General features: G+C 34.9%; 1 protein-coding gene across 2 annotated transcripts in view; it reads left to right on the forward strand.

The window, feature by feature from the left end:
* Nucleotides 1-404: 404 nt before the first annotated feature.
* LOC117330755 (RING1 and YY1-binding protein-like) overlaps nucleotides 405-16124 on the forward strand; it is a 44067-nt gene continuing 28347 nt past the window's right edge. The window contains exons 1-2 of one of the 2 annotated variants that reach the window (XM_033889226.1): nucleotides 405-521; nucleotides 763-882. In XM_033889226.1, the coding sequence (XP_033745117.1) occupies nucleotides 496-521; nucleotides 763-882 (146 nt within the window). In that variant the 5' untranslated portion in view covers nucleotides 405-495. Of the gene's footprint in view, nucleotides 522-733; nucleotides 883-16124 lie in introns of those variants that run through there. The other variant, XM_033889225.1, reaches the window with a different exon arrangement.

Raw genomic sequence — 16124 nt, forward strand, 5'->3', positions numbered from 1 at the left:
TATATGGACCGTAGGGAGAGAATTCGTGTCAAGCCCTGTGTTCTCCATATATTTCGTTCATGTTTTGTCGTTTTATTTAAATTTAAATTATATATAATTACAGTTCTTTAAGGAAGACTCTTTTTAATATTATTACTTGCATATGAATATCAGAACAATATCTACGTCCATAAAGATTATACAATAGGTCTAGCAACTCAAAGACTTCCCAATCCGCTTCCACTGACTTAAGTCTCACGATGCGTAGAGAACCACGGATTTTGTGAGCTTACCTAGTTCCAATTTTTTGTTCATACAGATCTTCTTTGGAATTCCGTCCCAACACGCACCTGACGGTTTCGCACTTTCCCGCGATATGACGTTTATTCTACTTCCGCTCATTGGATTAATTTAGGTCACGTGTGTAAACTGTCCGCCATATTGACGGAACCCAAGAGGGAAAGAAAACCAACTATATCGTTGTTTTTCTATTGATTACTCGCCATCTATCCCCTCATGGATGAAAAACGAATGTTCAGCAGGTAAATTGTGGTCCATTTATAATAATATCAAAAATTTATCGAAATTGAATAAATAATAAGACTGCTAGCAGCGCCAGACTTTGCGAGTACATCGTATTTAGATGGCCAAGTTCAGGGTCTCGCGTAAGCCATTGTTATGATTTGAGCACGTACACGGTCGGTTGAGATGGCAATACACATATTTGAATTAAAAGTGTTTAGAAAATGAAAATATGATATACAATTCTTCTCCAATTTCTAGATCTAAGCGTCAGAAACCCCCAGACGAAGGTGCGTGGGATTGCAGTGTGTGCACATACAAAAACTCTCCCGAAGCATACAAATGTGAGATGTGCGATGTTAGGAAAGGCACGTCGACAAGGTAGAGTTTAAAACAGTGTTATGATAATCCCTTAGTTAATCAGAGTATCATGATTGTGTATGAATGGTCTTTGTTGTTTGTTTGATCTAACACGTATATCAAGGTATATAATCATTTGTGTTTTTGGGAACATGTTAATTGCTATACACTGTACATGTATATTACATTATTATACTGTCTCGACTGAGCATTGAACTATTTAGCTATTAGACCTTTTAACTACTATGAATGGAAATATACACTTCAGATTATTAAGGAACTACAAGTTTGAATTATTTAAAACCAGAATGCCTGTTAGTTATTAATAAGGTATAAAACAATAAATGAAAGAAGAATTTTAGTACGTTTCCTGGGTTATACATTATATGACAACAAATAACCCAGGCAAGAGATATTTAGCAAACTTACCCCACTGTCTCACAATGAAAGCCTTTAACAGGATGTCTTAATGTTGTTGTTTGAACGACTTGATATCTACCTTTTTATCACGGATGCATTTTAGACATTTAGTATTTAATAATTTGAAACCATGTGTCATGTTTGCCACCAATAAGTATTAGAATCGTTGGTCTGGATGGCAGTACATAAGCAGGGGTCTGACAGTGGGAAGAAACCAGAGAACCAGGAAAAAAGGTTAACATGTGGTCGGGCAGGTGAATGAGGTGACCCCATACCTTTTCACACCCGTTAGGGGAATCCAACCCAGGTTTCCAAGATGAAAGGCAAGTTGTTACCATTGTACCACCCGACCACATGACCCCTGCATGCAGCTATGATTTAAGGATGGCAGCTAATGAGCCAAAACCAAACTGGTAACGGTCACTGACACATTGAGTTTTTAATGTTATTGGTAGCTAGTTATTGGTGATGAATCGTAGGAACATTGAGTTCTTAATCTATTGGTAGCTTGTCATCGGGATCAATTGTAGTAGAGTGAATATGACTATAAGGGCTTATTATACTATTACTTATAGTACTCTCTACTTTTCGGAGAAATATAAAGTAACAGCATGTTATAATAACAGAGAAAGCGATTATATGGAATACCCCTTGAACGGGAAATTAGGCCCATTCCGATTGTTACTAAGACATATGGATAGATGTAGAAGGAGATGAAAAACAAAAATAACATTATACAAAAACCATGTAACAGTGATATAAAAAAAATGTGAAATTAATCTATTGATTGATATAGATGTTAATACATTTGTTTTTTGTCTGTCAAAAGTCAACATTATGTCGAAGCTTTTCTACTTTCGCTTTTATTTTCTCTCAGAAATCATGTAAAACTTAAGTTAGAAAAATATTCTGATGTAACATAAAGTTGAACTGATCAGTTTTATAAATGATTGTACATAGTGTATATAGTGACACACTCGCCTTCTAGATTTAGGCTAGTTCAGCTGGTAGAGAAGTGGACCAGTAGGCGGAGGATTGCGGGTTCCATTCCTCTGTGGAGATGCACAACTTGCTTTCCTGCTACATTTGGTGCCATTGACCACTTCCAAGTGCAAGCTATAAGAGAATGAGAGGCTTCGTTGGAGATAGAACCTGGGTTGATATGTGTTCGAGGGGAACACATTGGAAAATCGAGGAGTAGTGTGACAGGTTTTAATTGTGAATAGTGTTCATAGTGATATGGCCGTCTTTTAGCATAGCACTTGGGTAATTTCCCTTTAGTTCAGTCAGTAAAACGTCGGACCAGTAGGCTGATGGTCACAACTCACCAGGGGTCGACATTAACTTTTTTCTGCACTTGTCCCTTCGGACAAGTGATAGATAAATTCACTTGTCCGAATGAAATAATCACTTGTCCTACATGTGTTTCTACTTTCCATCTGTTATGTGTAAACAGCGAGATGATTTATTATAAAGCAGAGGTAAGCTCTGCAAGCCATAATTTCGACTCATAATAATTACTAACAACAATAAAACAGCAAGAAAGTATTATCACAAGTTATTTAAGTTTTACTAAACCATCCTTTTTTTTTACCTAAAAGCAGATGAATGAAGTACTTTAAATTAATTAACTTTCATGAAGAACTGTTCGACTAAACTATAAACAAACTTACTACTGTGAAAACATTAAAACATGTCACCGTTTTCTAGGGCACGGCAGTCTGCTTCATCTGTAGCCTCCTTAATTATATCAAAACTGATTCATTTTTATTACGATTCCAGCAGACGGTATCTGTCGTAGTATCAATGCTCTCACATGTACAGCATTCGCATGCGTTTCAAACATACTAGTGATACCGATTACATGTTTTCGAGAGCCCTCGGAAGTCTACCATGATTTCTATGTAGTTCTGAATGAAGCTTTAATAAGCATGATCAACTCACTTCCGTTCGATGGTTAACACAATTTAAATGAGTTTTTACTCATTTTACAGTGAGTATTGAATCAGTTTTGACTTCAGAATATAACATAAATAAAACTCAATGGCAGATTTGTTACTTGTCCCGTCGGACAAGTACTTTAATGATTTCACTTGTCCGACATCAATTTCGTCTGGTACCGGACAATCGGACAAGCGTTAATGTCGACCCCTGCTCACAGGTTCTATCTCTGGTGGTCCACTACTTGCTTTCCAGCTATGACACAAATATATTGCCCTATTATGATGTTGGTAAATACAATTTAATGTTTTTGTATATGAATCTAAACTAAGTATCATTTATTGAAAATAAATATGCCCGACAGCACGTTTATGCAAATGGCTATACCAATCTTTGCAACTTATCCTGATTGTACCCAGTTATATGTTTGATTTGAATAATGTGTACGTCTAGGATCCAAAAATGCAATATAAAAGCCAGTAGTTTGTTTGAAATAAGCTTTAAAATTGCCCTCTAATTGGAAAGGTACACCTACCCTAAGATCTGTGGTAAATGGACCTGCACTTCATATTGGGGTATAAATATGTAATACTATAAATAGACTTGATACTTAAATGAAAATGATCAATTTCATTGTATAAGATTTAAGGAAATATCATAGTCAATATAAGGAACTTTCCTTAAAGGTGCTACATCTCTGTCAGAAAGTATTTTCTATCAATTAAAAACATGAATAGACTCGTATGTATTTTTCTTCAGCAATAAAATTTACACACTTTACATTATTACCACCCTCGGAAAGTTTCATCTTATTATTTACATTTAAAATTTAAAAAATGAAAGTAGTTAAATGCGTTCCGAAGAAATTCCATTTCGCTCCACCTCCATATTGAATGAAATATTGATTGCGCATGCGCCGAAAACAGAAACACAAACGAGTAGGAACCGAATGGCGAAGCCAGGAAGGTCACATGTGTTAAGCCTAACATCTCCAGAAAGAAGGAAGCATAAATTAAAGCAAGGAAAGGATTTCAATCGGAGACTGCACAGACAGGAGGAATTATAAACGACAGTTGAATCGGAACACATGAGGAAATGACACAGTTGAGTTTTTGTTGGAGAGGCAAGTGTGTAACGTACACACGTAGGTAGTGTAACGTTTGGTCTGTTGTCATCTTTACTGAAAACTGTAAGCATATGATGCGATTGAATCAATGGTTAAGATTTCTTATGTGATATGTATTGATTACAGATTCACTATTTATAATTCACCAGCTTAAACCTGTTGATAAATCACACTTGTATCAATCCAGCGAAATGGGGCGGAAGAGGGAAGCGAAATGGGGCTAAGAAAGCGTTTTGGTTCGTGGGCGGCAACATGCAGAGGATCAAGATTTTTCGCAACGGATAATATTGAAATGTTTATTTAGCTTTTATTTTCTGTTTGCATTAAAACCTCAGCATTTAAAATTTGTAGTTATGATAGGCAACAAGTAATTATATACAGTGGAACTTCGTTAACTCGAACTCGGATAACTCGAATACCCCGCTTAACTCGAAGTACCTCGTCGGTCCCGGCCGAATTCTCTCTTTATCTTAGTAAAGAAAACTCGGAAAACTCGAACTCGGAAAACTCGAAGAACTCGGATAATACGAAGTGAAAATTTGGTCCCAACAATAACAATCCTATTTGAAATGATCGAATAATTCGAAGTATAATTTTCGCCGATCGGTAGTAAACACCGACTTTTTTTAAGAGCTAAATTTCGTTTGTAATACTGAACATATCGGCACTACTAACCTACATGCTATTATAAGTGTTTCATAAATTCATAAAAGAAATTGTCGGTTGAATCTTATAACAACGTGTCTTGGTGGTAAAAAGTACTGCTTTACTTACATCAGGTAATTTCCTAAGGCGGTCGCCGATATTAGTACACACGATAGTCAACAACTCATCTACCCGTTCGCTCAAGTGGAACTAATCTCTAACACACCGGTAGATCTACTCGGCTGATGTTTTTACAGGTGTAGTAATGAAACAGTCACCGGCGCCTATTAAATCTTTAAACTGCTGAAACTATAGCGTAATTACTGCCAAGGTGTTCAGAGTACAACTGTAATGGTCAGTGCTGTCTATTAAATCGGATAAATCGCCAGCTCAGTTACAGTAACATTTTATACGCACATGCGCAGCCTAACTTCCGGTGCTAATACACATGGAAATGGCGTGGTTATCAATAAAAAGTAAGTAGGTCGATCAAACAGTATTTTATATGTCCAATAAAAGGTAATGGTTCTGTTACGTTTTGCATGCAATCTGTGTTAAACTCAAACGGTTACCGGGTATTTGATTTGACATGAATAACTTGTAATATATAGTTACCCCGTCTCAGTGCGTGCCAAACTACGTCGGACCGACGGACATATCTGGTAAAACTGTCGTCTGTCCGATTCAGTAATTAGTATCGCCGGACCGAATGTCCGGTCCGGAATTCATACGGGCCGTTTATTATAGTTTCTATCATAACTTCCGGGCGATGTTTCCGCCAATGAAATACGTTCCCGGTACATTGCTGGGCAAGGCTTTAAAGCGTAAAAGTTCTGATATTTTCAATTCACGCTCAAAACAACCGTATTAGGAAAAGCGGGAGCGAAAGTTTCTAGCTAATTATATATATAAGTGGTGTGATGGGCGCTAGGAATGGCTGACGTTTGACGGTGGCGTGATGACGTGTCCTATGCATTGATCAGACTGCTATCACTAAAGGTGTTTTCGTTCTCTAGGGAATATTTATATTTCCACTCAATTCAGACTAAATGAACCTACCACAGTTAAGTCATGTTTCAATAAACTATATCAAGTCCGGCGTAGGAATACATTTGTCATTCTAAAAGTAGGGGACTATATTTTTTAATTCCTTTTCGAAAGTGATCATATTTATATGAAAAAAAATCCATTAAAAATAATATTTGTCTTAATTCGTTATTAAGTTTGTTCCGTGGTAGACTTGCACAAGTCTCTATTTGTCAAGGACAAAATATTATACAATAATATCAAAAAAAAATACATATAAGGATTGAATAAAGTTATGACAATTCATAGAATTTGTCTCAAGACCTATTGAGGTTTATATATACCCCCATACAACTCAACATAACTTTATTCAATCCTTAAATATAACATACATTATTCAATTAATCCTTATAGAAGTGGGAGTTGAATTTTTATCTCTGGATAATTTTTGGTCTGGTAAAATTTTGTCCGGTCTGGTAAACATTTCTATTTCACCAGACCGAATGTCCTGTAAAAGATGTGAAAGTTTGGCACGCACTGCTAGCTGAATCTAAAAAAAAATTAGTCCATCATATTTGTTTTCTTCTGTATGTAAATATCTCCCAGAATGCACTGTGATCAAGGTCAAGTGTACATGTATGCAGAGTAGATTATAATGTTGGTCTCTTTCATAGGCAGAGATATTCAAAAGTTTGTAACTTCTTGGCTTCATTACGACAATATTTGACGTTATAAAATTATTATTTTCTATTTGTAGGTCTTAAATAGGCATACATATATGGACTAAATGTCATTTATTTTCAAAATACTAACAATCTTTTACACTCTGTCGGAGGTTTAGCATCTTTAAGGAAAATTTAAAAATGAAGGAATTTTCTTCAGTTAAGTAATATTGTTTTTTCCATTTAAGTACAAACAGTGAAACACAACAAACCAGAGTTAGATTTAGACTATTGGGCTATGGAGAACTTCTAAAAAACTGAACTTGTAAGTTTTACATGTGCAGGTTCTGAGCGTAGGGTACACGTTTTCTAACCTGGGTTAAAGTTGGCTTCAAACCCCGAACTGGGATAAAATTACATTTAGCTTTTTACAGAGAAGATAAATATGTTGCATGGCTTTTATGTGCTCTCCAAATTACACCAGGGTAGATTGGGTGTAGTGTACCTGTATGCGAAATTTTCTGACCTTACACAGGAGTTGCATTCAGTTCTCTATGTGCTTACTAAATGTAAAAATACACATAGGACTGAAAGAGAATGACCGAAAAAAACAAACCAAAAAAACCCAAATGAAATGAAACCAGTTGCTTCAAATTTTATTCTTCCAATTCTGTTCCATATTTTTCTACAATTACCTTGATTTGTACGATCCAGGTTGCCCAAATGTTTGCCTAAATTTAAGAGACCTGCAAGCGTTTGGTAGACAAGAATTGGTAAAAACTACAACTGTATAGCAGACATTATCTTGGTCCAGTTTATCAAAGAAAATGAACGGTTTGACGAAAGTTTTGCCTGTCAGGTCTGGAGGTCCGATGTCTTTGGCATACACTGCGGGTGGTACTATGTTAACACATTAATCTTTTACCTAGTCGACCAGGCTTTAACAATTCCCTGATCGGACATGCAAAGATATGGGGTCAGGGGGTCACCTGTCTGATCATGTGGATTTTCTCTGAATGTCCGTACTCTGCTTTCTTCCCGCAGTATACCCCTCATGCACTCCATTTGGGCCAACAAGACTTATTAATAAGTGTATATAACTTTTTTCACAGTTGTTTTAAAATAAATGAAGTGTATACTTAAGTCTCACCAAAATCAAAAGCAGAGTAACGAAAGCACTATGTGGAGGAAAAGTCTTCTTGCATGCAGCTTCTGCCAACTTAAAAATGTATTAACAATTAATTAATGGAAAGCAAGTTGTGTGAATACACAGAACAGTACACTGAAGAGGCAAAGTTTGGAAGTGATGTCAAAAGTGGTATGGTTATGAATGGAGTCTACATGATCAATGGGAAATCTGCTGATATAGCAAATGTATACATAACTCACAATCTCGCATGGATGAAATACTTTTTGTCAGGTCTGTTTCTAATGTTTCTGAACAACGGAAATAATTATTGAAGTCATTTGGGAGATATATAGTGCCTTCGACATGGGCTAATGTTCTATACTGGATAAATGATTGAAATCAATGATAGCCTCCGGATGATGCTGCATTAAATGAATTGCAGTTCGGAGTCATTGAACTTTGGAAAAGATTTTTTTTTCCCTTTTGTGTTTAGTGAGTAGTTGCATGAACCGAGATGCATATCCCATGACAGTTCTTGAATATCAACCTATGTATTTATATATAGCCATTAGCCACGGGAAATTTAGCATTACAGCCCAAGTTTATTTTAAAATTCAACTTGCATTGTCATCTAGAGAAATTGTACCAAAAATGAGCACTGAAATCTCATGTTAAATAGATTTTTTTTGTATTTGATATTGGAAAGCAACACTAAAGTATAAGCAATCAATGGTTTTAGAATTGTCATTGTTGCGTCTTGCTTTTCATTTGGTTAATTTTAAACTTTTTTTAGGAGTACCAGATCATATAGACCAAAAAGGAAATTCCATATATTTTCCCGTGCTTTTCTTATCAAAACTTATGGATACTTCTACTAGACCAAACAGATTTTTACCTGACATGTCCTGGTACATATGGTAATGACCACATACAATTTCTCACAAAGTTATTAAATTTTTGGCTTCTCATGCCAGTAGCAAATAATGTATAAAGTGTCAATAATTATAAGTGATATTCTGAAACATCAGTTGACTTTGATACTGATCAACAGATTCAGTAATCAGGTTTAATTTTGATTGTGTAAGATTGATTCAATAACACTGTCATTAAAATTAAAAAAAAACCTCAAGCAATACATTCTTTAATGAATCAGCAGAGAATAAGTTGGTGAAATCTCTTTGTTGTGATGTTTCTTTAATTTTTCACACTTGAATGACATAGACATGTTATCTTTTCTCTTTCTAAACAACCTACTTCTTCCTAATGTCTCCCTCGATACTGCCTCACTTTTGGCCTTTAGTTAAGCGTTTGTCCATGTTAGGAAGGTTTGGGTTCTGTCCTGTGGCCGAGGCATACCAGAGTCAATAAAATTGTAAGTAAATGCTGCTGTTTAACGCTCAGCAAGAAGTGGGGTGTCAAATTTGCCTGTTGTCGTAATATGTGACTGGGCCACTATATATTTTACATCAGTTTCGTACAATTCAAGCATTAGCGATTGATTCGATTTGATCATCAATATAAAAAAATTATCAAATCAGTTTACAACTTTAATGTCTATTTGACATGTGTTTTGACCTTTCGGAGGTAAATGTTATTGTATTTAACCGTTTAAGCCCTGATAATGCACATGTATCCATCAAGCAGTATATATATATAAGATATCTGACATTTCATTGAAGTGGCAATTTGATCCCACTGAAGTAGGAACATATCCTAAAATGACCTTGTGTTGATATTGGACAAATAATAAAAACTCTCAGATTTTTTTGTTTAATTTTTTGGACTGATCAAAAGAAAAAATACAGATAGTATTGAATGAAGAGGAAAGAAGAAAAATACAAAAATTCAGGCTTATGTACATGTAGAACCATTTAAGACGATGCAATGGCGATGTCAAGGATCTCTTGTAAGAAATTATGGACATGGTGGTCACAGTTGTAATAGAAAAAATAGGACATCACTTTGTGGGTCCAGCTAGATGTAGTGGTGGGTAAGGATGGCATCATGTTGTGCTTCAAGTGAATCAAACATTTATAACTGAGTCACTATAATAGTTTAATTTATCTTCCAACTTTAATGTGTTGGATTTGAATTTCTTTCCTTTGCCAGTCATTTACACTTCCAGAATTTCCTTCTAAACCACAGTATCATGTCATTGATATCAGCCTAACCCTGGTAAAAGCTGCTTCCTGCCAACTTTGCTTGGGATACTTTCTCCTTAGCTCAATTGGTTTCAGGCATTACTCTAGTGAGTCAAGCGTCCTGGGTTCAATCTACTGACCTCTTACATTGGCACCCACATGTAGTCATATTGGGACCCTTGGGAAAAATACTCAGTCTTGCTCAACAGGCATTGTTAACTCCTGGACATTTTTTTTTTTTAATTTTTTGAATTTGGTTTTAGTTCATTTGGGAGTATATTAAAATCTTGTTAACAAGGAGTCTCTGGTTGGATTCCTAGTTGAGGCATTAAAAAAGTCCGACATCTGTTACAGTACAATATATAGTCTGTGAAACTAAGCCTTAGCAACTCGTCAGCTGAAAGGCCACAATGCTCTGTAAAACCTGTTAAATAAATTAATACAAGCCTTAGCCATAGGTAGAGTCATTTAGGCGGTAAATCAGTAACTAACAAAAAAAAAAATAGAATATTTCCACTTTTTTTCCTATCTATTTTGAAAGTGATTTTTTTGGAATCTACTAAATGTTACGATATGCTATGATTGAAGTAATTTGTTCTGTGTAACCATAATTGAACTCTGTCAGGATTTATTGGAAATTCTCGTTGTAAATTACAAATAAGTGTTTTCCTGAACATCATCAGCAGATACGTGGAATATGATGACTATATAACGATGTACTTTTGAAAAGTGAACAGTCACAGATGAAGATGTGACTAAGTACCAGTGATTTGAGGTCACAGAGTAAAAGCAGCTAATTGTCTATTAGTGAGTGCTTCTGTACAGTTCCTCTGTTATCTGTTCAGCTCCATTGAATTCTATATGGAATAGAAAATGCCTGGTGTATGTGACTGGCCCCATGATGTAGACAGGAAGTAGAAACTTCCTCACTGATCCCCATTTCTCCAAGTGGGAAAGTCACTCAACCATGAAGGTGTCCACAGTAACATAGTACACCACTGGTGGGATTATTCAGAAATGTTGTGAAGGATTTCAGGTTATCAAGTAGATTTCTATTAAGTACATGATGAAAATTATTTTTTGAAAAATGTTTTGAATTCTGCCCCTAAATTATCTCTGCCACTGATGGAGTTTGCATGCTCAGCAGAACCTTTCAGTCCTCTGCCATACACCACCCACCTTTATAGCTACCTACATCCATTTGTTTATCTCTATAATGAAGGTGACAAATTTTTGACAGACAAGCTGATAATTTTATAAATCATTCACAGATATCCTGACATCAGATTTTTCTTAGATAACTGATTAAGCTAACAAATCATTCACATATAGCATTACAGTGATGTTTTTTCTTCAAACTGATTAAGCTAACTAGTCATTCATATATCCTGAGAGTGATATTTGTCTGCTTTCTGATTAACCTGTCAAAACATTTACAAATGTCCAAACATTGATATTCTAATTGATTAAGGTGTGATATATTTATATTCCAACTGATTATGTTGTGAAAACTGCTTAAGCTGAGAAATCATTCACTGATACTGTGGCATTGATATTTGTTACAGATTAAGGTGACAAGTTGTTCACATATATTGTTCTTCTAACTCATTAAGCCGACTAGTCATTCACAGATGTCTTAAAAGTGATATTTGTCTTCTACTGATTAAACTGTGATATTTGTCTTTTATCTGATTAAGCTGACAATTCATCCAAAGATATACATCTTGAGAGCAAATAAGTTTGTCTTTTAACTGATTAAGCTGACAATTCATTCACAGATATATATTCTGAGAACAATTTCATTGGTCTTTTAACTGATTAAGCTGACAATTCATTCACAGATATATATTCTGAGAAAAATTTCATTTGTCTTTTAACTGATTAAGCTGACAATTCATTCACAGATATATATTCTGAGAGCAATTTCATTTGTCTTTTAACTGATTAAGTTGACAGATCGTTTTGGGGATGAATTGATGTATAAATATGAACACTGAATTAATCTATTAAAGAATGAGTTACACAACAACTGTTATGATGAGCGTAACAGGTCGTTGAGCGGGGTATTATCCTACAGAGAAACATGAAGAAATGATTACCTACATATAGCATCTCCTATAAGTAATTAAACAACCGTGACAAAGTCTACTGACCCACTGTGCTTAATCACGTCATTATCCCTTTACTACAATTAGTTAAAGATAAGTAACAGACTTTTCATGATCCACATGAGTAAAAACTTGAACTAGATAAATTATTATGCACACAAATTACAAATGTTGGCGTGTAAGCAGCGATTGGAGGTGGTTAGTTTTATGGTTCTCTCTAATGAAATACATTTGTTTTTGAGGTAGAACCTATATGCTGTAATGTAATTTGTAGATAAATGGATTCCTTTTGCCAGTTGCATATGAAAATTGATGAAAATTGCATGCAGCAGTGTACGTCATATATATATGTAAACACCTAGTAGGGGTTGTATACTATCTGCACATGTGCACCGAGTGACACCATCGCGGTGAGTCCCTGTGGAGAGAAGTTTTTTGTTAGATTATCGTTTGATGTGGGATGAAGTTAGATAGTTTGAAGTGTATGATGATCAGTGTATGATGAATCGGTAGCAGTGTGTGCCTGTCACAGCAATTTTACTATGAAACCACAGCACACAGATTAGCGGTTAATCGTCATCGGTCGCTCGGAAGGTCAAGCTGACGGAAGTAGGAATCGAGATGAACAACCACAGAGAGGGGAGTTAATACATAATCTTTTACTGTTAAATAAGTGCAGGCCTTGCGCGGTTAGCTGATTTGACACTTTCCTAGTGTATTACTAGACAATACAGGGTGTATGTTTCGGGTGTAATATTCCGCAAGTTTGTAAGGGATCATGTAAGAGCATTCAGTAGACCAAGCCCCCAAATCTTGTATGTCAGTTCTCTTACATGTAACATGTTCATAAACTTGTAGAGCTTTAACAGTGTTTGTGGGTATTGAAGATAAAATTTCCCTTTCTGCATCCAGAAATATACACGGTTTACTCTGTTACCAAATAATTTCAGTGTTATTTTTCAACTATTTGATATTTTTCTATGCTATTTGTTAAGAGGTTAAAAGTGATACCATGCTCTCTTTAATTTGTCAATTATGATTATTAAATTAGCTACTGCATTTATAATATCTGTATCTTAATAAAAAAATCTATGCTATTCAATTTTGCATAACGGTACACACATTATAAACCAGTTTTCAGAATGCCCATTCTTTGTGCACGTATTAAATTTCATTCAATGTATAAGTTGTTGTATATTATTTTTTCTCATATCCTTGACCTATTCTTGGAGTCACAGGGGTCAGTAATGTTTAAGTCTTCATATAGCATTATATAAATTAATCATAAAGTTTTGATTTGATAAGAATAAGATATATAACCATCATTGCATATCCATATGAGCAATACAGATGGTAGTGCACATGGCGCAGTGGTAACACGTCATGTCACCTAGGTAGCCGGGGTTTAATTCCCTGATCAGACGTGAAAATGTATGGAGGTCACCTGCCTGACTACGTGGATTTTCTGCAAGCATTCTCTAGTTTCTTCCTGCAGCAAGACTCCATGTGTGCTTTGAATCCATCTAGGCCAACAAAAGTGAAAGTTGTTGTAAATAAAATTTATATTTATATGAGCAACACAGGTCCTTTAGGTCTTTTGTATGATTTTAATAGACTTACATTGTATACAATGTCCACTGTCTTGAGTATTCTACTTGATATCCTGACTGATACTTATAGAATTATTTGTACCCTGCAGTTATTATCTACATGCAATTTATTTTTGATTCTGATTTATTCATGAAGATTTAATGCATCTCTTTCTAATTATATTGAAAATTGTTGTGGATATGATGAAACTTAATACACTCATTTTGAATCTTAAGTAGTTACATATGTGATGCAGACATTTATTAACTATTTTGTTACGTATCATTTCATAGGGTTTAGCCTGTGGCTTACTGTACTTTGTTTGGAGATATATATTACTCCAGCATTATCATTAAGTTGTCTTCCTGTGGTAGTACTGGGAATGAAGGTTGTGAGGTTACCGTGCCAGGCGAGTACATAGTATCATACCCGCCAATATGCTGTTCTTTTGTGTGAAGTACAGGCAAATATATATAGCCACTTGAGTACAATAGCCTCAGAGAAACATATTTAAGCAGGAAAACCCACTAGTTTTGAATATTGTAAATTCCAATGGGTTTTTATAATAATTGAACAAGTTGTTATCCATGCCATTTCTAACAATGATTTACAAGCCATTCGACTTCAGTAACGTCAGCACTTGACAAATTATGCAACTTTCCTTGTCTGATGTCTTAAGCTTGATGATTGTGCCATTGACCTTGACTGTTGTGTCTGCACGTGTGTCCTGTGACTTTGCAGATCAACAGAATCGACAGAGCAGACTCGCTTTCAGATTATCTCAGTTTAGGAAGTCGTTTGATCATTTCGTTGAAATCTCCCACAGTTTATAGTACAACCTTTGATTGAAATACACTGCAATACTGATCACATGTCTTTCATGTGACGCATTAACTAATATGATTTATACAGGGCTAAGCTGCTATTTCTTGACTTCATAATTAATTTACGATCTCCTCTTCCCCTTTACTGTATATGTTTAACCTACTATCTTACAATATGTCGCTTATGTTTCATCATTTCCCGTTTCTTGCTCATTGCTGAACTTTCCCAATCTGTCTTCAGTTTAAGCTGATAATATTTGCCTGTGATATCAAATGACATGTTGCATTATGGTTTAATAAAGTCTTTCAAAATTAATGCAGTAAATTTGCATATAGAGCTGTCAGCAGTTGTTTCCTTGCTTTCAAGGCTGAAGTTTTTACTGGACCCAGTCAATGTTTAACTGGTAATGTTGATGGTATGATAGACACAGATCTACAATCAAAGGCTGTGGTTTATAAAAGCTGATAACAAGTGTCTTTGTTATTACTAGTAATCCCTCCCCAGTTCTATTGCAAGGTTAATGTGTTTCCTCATTGATGATAACAGACAGAGCTGGAAGGCAGTGAGAAGTATTGACAAGCATTGGACATTTTTTATGACGTTTTTATAATGATTATTTTAAAGGAGCATTCCTCCTTTTGCACATCAGAAACATGCATGCACAATTTCTATGGATGAAATCTATATCAGAACAATGATTATACGAGTGTTTGTGTCTACAAGTAATGAAAATAATGCCGAAATGTACAGGAAAAAGGCGTTAAGTATTCAAAAAATATATGTTTCTGCGGTAATTCGTGATACTTCGGGTCAAATTAAGAATTTTCAGGACTTAGAATTAATACTGGAAGAACTTTGGTTTATTTTGAGAGTATAATGTAAAGATTATAACTTAAAACTTTTTGCAAATAAATACATATTTTCCAGTAAGTTTAATTTTGACGACTTAAATTTTATTCAAACGAAGGAATGCCCCTTTGAAAAAAGAAGTGTATTGAGATTGGAAATGTTTCGGCTATTAGTGAATTTTCACTTATTGCACACTTGCTGCATGTTGTAAAATACATCATCAAACTTATTGTTGTATAATTATATAATCAGTTTTGTTGTACTGTACACACGCTGACGATCTCGGACGATAATTATATATGCCAATACGTTTATTACCTGAGCTATATTTTTCTATCTTGTCTGATATTTCTAATACCTTAACATTATATATGATGCCCAATCTCATACAGTGACGTTTTCATTTGCATGATCAAACAAATTAGTGTCTTTATGTAAAATTTCCTATTTTGTTGTCAAAAGCATTGTTTTTATCTTTGATTTACGATACAAGATAGAACATCCATAGGACTTGTCTGATTTTGGTGTTTGATGTAGAATTTTAGCCCTCAAAGGTGATTTTAAATAAAATCTTGCTCAGTTACCAACAAGTGACATCTTTCGTATATTCATTCAATGCACATGCACGTATATGTATACACTCAATATTGTCTAAATATGACAGCTTTTTGATATTGACCTTGAGTTTAACTGATTAGACAGACCTGACTCAGAAGACATGCGATCACATAGATATCAAAATAATTATAAATACAAGATTAAAAAACAGTAAAAATATGACATATTTTAATAAGTATGTTA

The sequence above is a fragment of the Pecten maximus genome, chromosome 7 (assembly GCF_902652985.1).
Source record: "Pecten maximus chromosome 7, xPecMax1.1, whole genome shotgun sequence".
Taxonomy (NCBI): domain Eukaryota; kingdom Metazoa; phylum Mollusca; class Bivalvia; order Pectinida; family Pectinidae; genus Pecten; species Pecten maximus.